This window comes from Nicotiana sylvestris, chromosome 10 (genome assembly GCF_000393655.2).
Source record: "Nicotiana sylvestris chromosome 10, ASM39365v2, whole genome shotgun sequence".
In the NCBI taxonomy this organism is placed as follows: Eukaryota; Viridiplantae; Streptophyta; class Magnoliopsida; order Solanales; family Solanaceae; genus Nicotiana; species Nicotiana sylvestris.
Window position 1 is genome coordinate 12,831,102 of NC_091066.1, and position 10,601 is coordinate 12,841,702.

General features: G+C 38.9%; 1 protein-coding gene across 1 annotated transcript; it reads left to right on the top strand.

The window, feature by feature from the left end:
- The first annotated feature begins 843 nt into the window (after positions 1-843).
- Positions 844-2,473, top strand: LOC138879012 (uncharacterized). The gene is made up of 4 exons (XM_070158584.1): positions 844-902; positions 1,308-1,534; positions 1,962-2,062; positions 2,195-2,473. Exons 1-4 carry the CDS (start codon positions 844-846, stop codon positions 2,471-2,473), a joined length of 666 nt encoding a protein of 221 aa, XP_070014685.1.
- Positions 2,474-10,601: the final 8,128 nt, after the last annotated feature.

Below are 10,601 nucleotides of genomic sequence, written 5' to 3' on the forward strand. Positions count from 1 at the left end.
AGACTTCGGGGCAAGGCAGTGCAGTAGGGTTAGCAACCTATGATTTCAGCACTGGCTTCCCCGCCACCTAGAGGTGGAGGGAAGACTAGTAGGGGTCATCCTAGAGGTGGAGGCCAGACAGGGAGAGGTCAGCCAGCTATTGCTCTGTCAGGTGGAGGCTAGCCAGCCGATGCTCCAGCAAGATTCTACGCCCTTCTGGCCAGATGCATTTGCCTCAGATGCCGTCATCACATGTATTATTTCCGTCGGTGGTAGAGATGCTTCGATATTATTTGATCCAGGGTCTACTTATTCATATGTATCATCTCTGTTTGCTCGTTTCCTAGTTATTTTCCCTGAGCCTTTGGGCACTCCTATTCATGTGTCTACTCTTATGGGTGATTCTATGGTTGTGGATCGGATCTATCGGTCCTGTGTGGTCACATTCTATGGTTTTGAGGCTAGATCGGATCTCCTATTACTTGACATGATCGACTTTGAGGTCATCCTAGGCATGGATTGGTTGTCTCCATATCACGCCGTCCTAGATTACCATGCCAAGACTATTTCATAAGCGATGCCAGGGTTACCGAGGTTGGAGTGGAATGGTTCCACAGTCGATACATCTAGTTGGGTTATTTCTTTCCTGAAGGCTCGACATATGGTCGAGAAGGGGTGTTTGGCTTATCTAGCTTATGTTCGGGACACCACCGTAGAGTTTCCGATGATTGATTCAGTTCAGTGGTTCGAGAGTTCGCGGATGTGTTTCCTTCTGATCTTCTTGGCATGCCACCGGATCGTGATATTGATTTCTGTATTGAATTGACTCCAGGCACCAAGCCTATATCTATTCCACCGTACCGCATGGCTCCTAAGGAGTTGAAAGATTTGAAGGAGCAGCTTGAGGAGTTGTTAGCAAAGGGGTTTGTTAGATCCAGTGTATCACCTTGGGGTGCACCAGTGTTATTTGTGAAGAAGAAGGATGGGACTATGTGGATGTGCATTGATTACCGTCAGTTGAACAAAGTCACCATCAAGAACAAGTATCTGTTGCCTCGTATCGATAATTTGTTCAACTAGTTGCAAGGTGCTAGTATGTTCTCTAAGATCGACTTGAGTTCTGGGTACCATCAACTAAAGATTCAGGACTCGGATGTTCCGAAGACTACATTCTGAACTAGATATGGCCATTATGAGTTTTTGGTGATGTCCTTTGGCTTAACTAATGCCCCAACAACATTTATGGACTTGATGAACAAGGTGTTTAGGCCTTATATTGATTCATTTGTAATCGTCTTCATTGACGACATCTTGATATACTCCCGTAGCCTGGGGGAGCACGAGCAGCATTTGCGAGTAGTGCTTCAGATCTTACGAGAGCAGAAGTTATACGCTAAGTTCTCCAAGTATGAGTTTTGGCTGGATTCAGTGGCATTCTTGGGGCATGTTGTGTCAGGAGAGGGTATTAAGGTGGATCCCAAGAAGATTGAGGCAGTTGAGAGTTGGCCATACCCTACCTTAGTGACCGATATAAGGAGTTTCCTAGGGTTAACAGGTTATTACAGACGATTCGTGCAGGGCTTTTCATCTATTGCATCACCACTGACTAGATTGACCCAGAAGGATGCCCTTTTCCATTGGTCCGATGATTGTGAGGCAAGCTTTCAGAAGCTCAAGATAGCCTTGACTACAACACGAGTTTTTGTGTTGCCTTCAGGTTCAGGGTTGTATACGGTATATTGCGACGCTTCACACATTGGATTGGGGTGTGTATTGATGCAGGAGGACGATGATCATTCATGCTCTTAAGATATGGAGGAATTATATGTATAGGGTGTCATGTGAGGTTTGTACGGATCGCAACTTACAACATTTGTTCAAACAGAGGGATCTTAATTTGAGGCAGCGCAGGTGGCTTGAGTTACTGAAGAATTATGACATCACCATTCTTTATCATCCTGGCAAGGCAAATGTGGTCGCAGATGCCTTAAGCAGAAAGGCAGAGAGTATGGGTAGCTTGACATTCATTCCAGCAGAAGAGAGACCACTAGCTTTGGACATTCAGTCCTTGGCTAACAGACTTGTGAGTTTGGACATTTTGGAGCCCATCCGAGTTCTTGCGTGTGTTGTTGCTCAGTCTTCATTATTGGGGCAGATCAAGGCCCGGCAGTTCGATGATCCACATTTGGCGGTTCTCAGAGAAACGGTGATTTAGGGAGGTGCGAAGGAGGTTTCTATTGGCGAGGATGGTGTTTTGCGACTCCAGGGTCATCTGTGTGTTCCTAATGTTGATGGTCTGAGGGAGAGGATTCTAGATGAGGCACACAGTTTGTGGTATTCCATTTGTTCGGGAGCTACGAAGATGTATCGTGACTTGAGACAACATTATTGGTGGCGGAGGATGAAGAGAGACATAGTTGAGTATGTGGCTAGGTGTTTGAATTGCCAGCAGGTCAAGTATGAACACCAGAGGCTGGGTGGCCTACTTCAGTAGATGCCTATACCATATTGGAAGTGGGAGTGCATTACCATGGATTTCGTAGTTGGGTTGCCGCGGACTTTGCGGAAGTTTGATTCAATGTGGGTCATTGTTGATAGATTGACCAAGTCGGCCCACTTTATTCCAGTAGCGACTATTTATACAACAGAGAGGTATGCTCAGATCTACATTTGGGAGATAGTCTGATTGCATGGTGTGCCTATTTCCATCATATCAAACAGAGGCCCTCAGTTCACTTCCCATTTCTAGAGAGCCGTTCAAAGTGAGTTGGGGACCCGTGTAGAGCTTAGCACAACATTCCATCCTCAGGCCGACGGGCAATCCGAGCAAATAGTTCAGATTTTGGAGGATATGCTCAGAGCATGTGTGATTGACTTTGGAGGGCAGTGAGATCAGTTATTGCCCTTGGCAGAGTTTACGTACAACAACAGCTATCAGTCCAGCATAGAGATGGCTCCATATGAGGCTTTATATGGTCGATGTTGTCGTTCTCATATCGGGTGGTTTGAGCCTGGTGAGGCTAAGTTATACGGTACAGATTTGGTACATGATGCCTTGGACAAGGTAAAGTTGATCCACGAGAGGCTTCGCACAGCGTAGTCCAGACAGAAGAGTTACGCGGATCAGAAAGCGCGTGATGTATCATTTATGGTTGGCGAGAATGTCCTTGAAAGTCTCACCAATGAAGGGTGTTATGAGATTCAGGAAGAAGGGCAAGCTGAGCCTAAGGTTTATTGGCTCATTTGAGGTGTTGAGGTGAGTTGGGGAGGTTGTTTACGAGCTTTCTTTGCCCCCAGCTTATCGATGATTCGGAAGTATCATGTCGACCTGTCCCATATGTTAGACTTCAGTACTATTCAGCTGGATGAGAGTTTGGGTTATGAGGAGCCAGTTGCCATTATTGATAGGCAATATCGCCAGTTAAGGTCCATGAGAATTTCTGCGGTGAGGATCTAGTGGAGGGGCCAACCAGTCGAGGAGGCGACCTAAGAGTCCGAGGAGAACATGCAGAGCAGATATCCACATTTATTCAGCAGCTCAGGTACTTTTCTATGTCCGTTCGAGGACGAACGTTTGTTTAAGAGGTGGAGAATGCAACGACCCAACCGGTTGTTTTGCCTTTTAGAACCCTGTTCCCTTAAATAAAACTCTCCGCGCTTGCTTTAACTAATTTACGACTTACGAGGATGGTTGGTTCGGAATTTGGAAGAGTATGGAGTAAAATACGTCCATTTGATTCCTTAGGATTTTCTTAAAAGTCTAAGTTTGACTTTGGTCAACATTTTGAGAAAACGGACCTGGATTCATGATTTGATGGTCCCGGAGGATCCGTAGGAAAATATGGAACCTGGGCGTATGCCCGGAATCAAATTCCGAGGTCCCTAGCCCGAGTAATGAATTTTTATTAGAAATTGTTAATCTTAAGTTTTAAAGATTTAAAGAAACTAATTAATGATTGATCACATGGGTATCGGGCTCGCATGTTGGTTCCGGCGCTCGGTACAGGACCGATATAACATTTAAGACTTGCCCGCAAAATTTCATGTCAATCCGAATAGTTTAAAGGCGTTTCGGATCGTTAGAGAAAAATTAAGAACTTGAAGTTCATAAGTTTGATTCAATTGGTTTAAAGAGGCGATTCTTAAATTTAGCGTTGTTTCGGGTGTTCCGAAGGTTCGAGTAGGTCCATTTCATGATTTCAAACTTGTCGGTATGTTCGGGCGGGGCCCGGGAGCCCCGAGCGTCAATCGAATGAGCTCGAGTGAAGTTGGAATTTTTGAAAAGTGCTAAAGCATCTGCTTTTGTCATAACCGCACCTGCGGTTGGTTGACCCCAGGTGCGAGACCGCAGAAGCGGTCCTCCTATCACAGATGTGACCAAGGCAGTCCAGGCCAGGAACCGTAGAAGCGGCTCCCAAGCCGCAGAAGCGGCTTCAAGACCGCAGAAATGATCCCAGCCCGCTTGGCCCATTTTCGCAGATGCAGTCTCTTCCTTGCAGAAGCGGGACCGCAGATGCCGAAATCGCTGAAGCAATGAGCTTCATTTAATACAGGTTCTAAGTCATTTTATTACCACTTTTCACTCCTCCATTGGCAATTTTGGGTGCTTTTGAGAGAAGACTTCCACCTAGCATCTTGAGGTAAGTTTATCCCACTAATTCTTAGTTTAATACTTGAGTCTTAGGTAGATTAAACACTTGAATTTAGGTAAAATCAAGGGGTTAGAGCAAAACCTAGGGTTTTAATAAAAGTTAGATTTAACCACGAAATTTGTTATGAAATAAATTAGAAATCATATATTATTGATCCTTAGGTTATAGAGCACAACTTCCTTCGAAAAATTTCGGAATTCGGGCACGTGGGCCTGGGTCAGATTTTAGGAAAACTCGTGTTGAGGATTGGGAAATTTCTTAAATACCTAGAATACGATCTTGTGAGCTTATATTGACTAGTTCCTACTTCATTTAACTAGTTTTGGATCGTTCGACTCTAAAGTGAGAGTTTGGGCTCGTTCTTAGCATTTGGAAGTATACTTGGAGCGATGTGAATCTCCTTTCTAACCTTGTAAGAGGGAATTGTCCTCATAGGTGTAATAATTGAATTAATTGCTACTATATGCGGGGGCTACGTACGTACTAGATGACGAGAGTCCGTGCGTAGCTACTATTATGTTAAGTCCGGATAGTTTAGGACCAAAAAACATGCTCTATGTGATATTCTTGTAACTTGATGTTTAATTCAGATTCGTATAAATCATGTTGATCAAGGTAATGAGACTAGTAAGAGGAACCTTATCTTCCTTGACCTTTTTAAAAAGAAATTGAATATTTCTGGTATAACTGTTTCTCAGATATAAACTATTGTCTGCTTGTTATTGAATCTACTTATATATTGACCGCGTCGCACGTGTGGTTCGCGAGCGGGGTAATAGATGTATCTATGGTTCGTGCCGTTCGATCCTCGGCAGTGCACAATTTACTTTTATGTTGGATCGGGCCGTACGTCCCTTGGTGTTACTTGCGCATGCTTTACTTAGTATTTTTTTGTGGACTGAGCTTCGTATAGGCCTTGAAACGTAAATGGATACCCATGATATTATCTGGAAAAAGAACTGTTATTCCTTGCCATAAATTGTTAATTAATTGTGCTATCCATGCTTAGTATAAATTCTTTCTCATATTATTTGACCCTAGTAAGTATCAAGTCGACCTCTCGTCTCTACTTCTTCGAGATTAGACGGGATACTTACTGGGTACATATTGTTTATGTACTCATACTACATTTCTGTACTTAATTGTACAGGATCTGAGGCAGGTGTCTCTGGCTATCAGTCTGGTGCGCATCTCTGAGCGGATTTCGAGACTTCTACGGTGAGTTGCTTCCCTTTCCATGCCGTTCTGCAGCCTAAAGGAGTCTCTCTTATGTATTTTTGCCGTCTATTCTGTTTCAGACAGTAAGATAGTGTGATTCTTTTGTATATTCTACTAGTTGCCCCCAGCTTGTGACATCGGGTCTTGACACACACATTAGTAGACTATTATTTTGGGATTGTATGATTATTTTTGGCTTTACTGAGCATTTTTGATTTTTTTTTCGACTTAAGGAATCATTGCAACTATTTTGGGTAATAGAAAATAAGAACTTATTTAGTATTTTCTGCGTTGGCTTGCCCGGCAGTGGTGTTGGGCGCCATCATGACCTATTGTGGAAATGGGTCGTGACACAGAATATATATCTATGGGTTCCAGGCTCGGTATTTTAGGCCCAGTAGCACCAAGCTATCTTGAATTCTTATGTGTGTCAATTTCAATTTTTTTTCCATAATTTTGTGTGTTTGTTTTATAAATTAAATAATTAATTTTTAATTAGACATCGTATATATCTATGGGTTCCACCAAGCTCGATATTTGTGGCCCAGTAGCACCAAGCTTTCCTGAATTCTTTTGTGTGTCAATTTCAATATTTTTATAATTTTGTGTGTTTGCTTTGAAAATTAAATAATTAATCTTTAATTGGACAACGTATATATCTATGGGTTCTAGGCTCTATATTTGAGGCCCAGCAGTACCAAGCTTTCCTGAATTCTTATATGTGTCAATTTCAATATTTTTATAATTTTGTGCGTTTGTTTTGTAAATTAAATAAATTGGACAGAGTATATACCTATGGATTCCAGGCTCGATATTTGAGGCCCAGTAGCGGCAAACTATCCTAAATTCTTGTGTGTGTCAATTGTAATATTTTTCATAATTTTGTGTGTTTGTTTATAAATTAAATAATTAATTTTTGTAAATTGTAATTGGACAAAGTTTGTGTTTGATCTATCAATATCGTAAATACTTAAACTACAGGGATTCTACGCTAAAAGACTCTACATTTTACTACGCTAAAATGCTCTATATTTTACTACGCTAAAAGGGTACTAGTCTTTAAGCAAATAAATAATCTAAACTAAATAAAAATAACAAATATATTATAATAACATAACAGTCACAAAATTACATATATAACAGTAAAAAGAATTTATGAATATTTTTATTAACAAAAAAAATTATTTCTCAACTTTTAACTATTTTTTTAAAATACTAATATCTTAATCCGGATAAAAATAACATACTAGTTTAATCACAAACAAAAAATAAAACAACATGAAAACACATTCAAGACAACTAATATGCATTATTATACGAGTTTTGACATAAACTAAATCGGAATACCTCGATTTATATTTTTAGAAAAGTCAAAAAATTAAAATTTTGAGCCCGTAACGAAGAAACCATAACAATAGAAGGCTTGGGTTGGATGCGGGACCTACAATCTTATCTTTTTATGTGACGGGTGGGGTCCACTCAGATTTTTTTTGGAGAAAAAAAGGGGGACCGCTGGTTCTGTTTTTTAAAAAATGGGGGAAGGGGCCTGTTTCTGTCGTTGGGGGAAGAAGAAGGGGTTTTTAATTAGAAGGTATAACGCGATATTATACCATGCTATATATAATGCGGTATTACACCGCGCTATACCTTAACGGCATAAATACTGTTAAAGTATAGCGCGGTATAATACCGCATTATATGCAGAAAAATATCTTTTTTGGGGCAATAGAAACATATTTTGAATCTAAAAAGTTGGCATTTAGGTTTCGAACTCCCTTATAATGATTGAGAGGTTGTGTAACAACTAAATTTCGCTCCTGAAAAATAATAATCAAAACAAGAAATATAGCGACAAATATTATATTCAATTTCAAGTGATGGGGTTACAATCTCTAAAATATCTCTAAATCTAAAGAGATGTAGTCATCTGATTCTTCTCCTCATGGACGATGGTTCAAGAGCTTGATCTTGAACTTGACTGATTTCAGATTTGTAGTATGTCACGAACAATTTGAAGGACGATTGCAGATATGGATGAAGACCTTGATCTATTTTCAGAGCTTTTTTAGCCTTTCGTTCTGCTTACTTGCTTGTGTCTTAGCCTTCTCCTTTGATCCCTTTATATAGGTGTGGGGTGGAGTAATCTCCAAGAAAATCCTAGTGGGTCAATGGGCTTGAGGCTTCTGGGCCGATCCATTTGATATAAGGCCAATTGACGGGCTAGCCCAATAATACATTGGATTTTTATTTAAATCAATTTATTTTAAATTTAAATAATCGACCCGATTATACTAGCCCATAGTATCATTTGGACTAATATATATTTAATATATGATAAAATCTAAATTACTTATGGATTCAAATTTAATAAAATTTTAATTGTCTACATGTTGTTTCCGATAGACCACCGGATCAAAGAATAGTAGAGATAAGATAAAGCAGCCAAGTAGTAAACAAAGGTGACAACAATGCATTATGATGACAGGCGTGAAGGACACAACAACAACAAACACAACATATAATAATAAAAAAAAAAACATGACTAAGATAATACAAAAATAATCTAAGTATTATTGATAGGCCTAGGAGGAACACACTACTAACTGTCAACCTACAACCCTAATCCTTGACCTCCACACCTTCTTATAAAAATCTAAAACTAGAAAATACAAAAATAATATTAATATTGAATGATGTACAACAACAACAATAACAAACCGAGCGTAATCCCATAAATAAGGGTCTGAGGAGGGTAGTGTGTACGCAGTCTTATCCCTACCTTGTGCAGGTAGCGAGACTATTTTCGATAGACCCTCGGCTCCAAGCAAGCATGCAAATCACAACAGTATAGAGAAGAAATATTAATATAAAAGTCAGGAAAGCAGTAACAACAAAAAGGAAGTAGAACTACCAAAACACAAGCAATATGAGGTAATAATAGAATTTTAAGCATATGGAAATAAAAAAATAAGCTACTACTACCGGAAGGAAAGAGAAGACGTGCAAATGCCTACTAGCCTTCTGCCCTAATCCTCGCCTTCATCACCCGCCTATCAAGGATAATATCCTCGGTGAGCTGAAGATGTCATGTTCGGCCTAATCACATCTCCCCAATTCTTCGACATACCTCTACCTTTTCTCATACCCACCATTGTCAATTTCCCACACCTCTTTACTAGGGCGTCCGAACACTTCCTCTTCACATGCCCAAACTATCTCAATCTCACTTCCCGTATCTTGACCACGACGGAGGCTACACTTACATTGTCCCAAATATCTTCATTCTACAAAGTGGTGGTTAAACCAACTATGTTATATCAGACGGATTGTTGACCAGTCAAAACTCTCATGTATTATTATTTATAAATAATTTAATTTTAACCTTTTTCTCTTTTAATGTTATAATAATATTTAAGACCCTTTTTATTATAAGCTTTTAAAATATTTGTTTTTTTAAATTAAACTCCGTATCCTTCACATAAAGTATGAGGGAGAGTGTAACTAGAAAAAAAAAATTATTTTCTTGTAACTAGAGAAAAAAATATTTCACCTTTCAAATATTATTATTATTATTATTATTATTATTATTATTGGGAATCAACACTGACATTCGCTGGCACTGCCATGTGATGGAGAGTACTTGTTAGGCCAGATCTGATTGGCACGTTTTTCTTTTTTGTTCGTTTCTATCAAATTGGAGTATCATTTTTGCACATGCAAAATTTAATTGTGTTTGCATTTTTAGTTTTAAGGTTGTAGGTTAATAGGTAGTTGAGTGTTTTTGGGACAATTCCAATGTTATTAGTGGCAGTCTTGTATTTTAATATTGTAGATTTTTATCACTACATGTTCTTTTCGCCTTATTTTCGTTTATCTTGTTCTGCTCACTGCTTGTGCTCTATTCTCATTTTTTCTCGTGCCGGGGGTCTACTGAAAATAGTCTCTTTGCATTCAATATTTGGGTAAAGTTGGTGTATTACCCCCTCAAACCTTACTTGTAAAACTATACTGAATTTGTTATTGACATGATTGATCATACTCCTGAGTAAGAGTAGGTTAAAAAGTTGTGTTTAGATATAAATTTTTTTTTGAAGAAAATTCACATTCAAATCAGTATTTTAGTATTTCACTTACTTTCAAAGAGACCTCCTTCCAGGTTTGACTTGGTAACACTTGCCTTCCTTTTGGGTTGCAATATTACACTTACCTTCCTTATTTTGATTTTCTTGTAACATTATTTTAATTTATTTATTATTAATACAAAATAACTATCATCTGACCAATTTACCCTTCAAAATGTATATTTTTTCATGTCAATTTTATTCGAGTTTTAGGATGAACATGACATATGAACACGCTTCAAACGTAAGTATAAATGCAAAAATCTACATAGAATTTCACTGTATATGTGTGGAATAAGATCCCTAACCATTGTTGCCAAAAATATGCCATGGAAGTTGATGATGGCCGAAACTAAATCAGCGATAATCTTCAATCTCCATATTAAATGATTGGATTTTACCCCATCCCTCTCGACATGAGACATGGTTCATTAGAACTCTTTGGTATTTCTCTTTGCAGAATCCCCTTTCTAATATCGTATGTTTTTGATGAGTTAATTTTATAAATTACTCCAAGTAAATAAATGAATAAATTAAAAACAAGGAGAAATTAAATAAATTCATGAGACAGAAAAATGTTTGGAGGTAGCGAACTAGCTAAATTTGGTACTAAAACTTGGAGATTGTAAAA

Coding starts and splice junctions, on each gene's coding strand:
- LOC138879012 (XM_070158584.1), top strand. CDS start 844: ATGGCTCCTAAGGAGTTGAAAGATTTGAAGGAGCAGCTTGAGGAGTTG. Junction 903..1,307: donor GAGGAGTTGTTAGCAAAGGG/GTTTGTTAGATC, acceptor ATACTCCCGTAG/CCTGGGGGAGCACGAGCAGC. Junction 2,063..2,194: donor AGTCCTTGGCTAACAGACTT/GTGAGTTTGGAC, acceptor ACGGTGATTTAG/GGAGGTGCGAAGGAGGTTTC.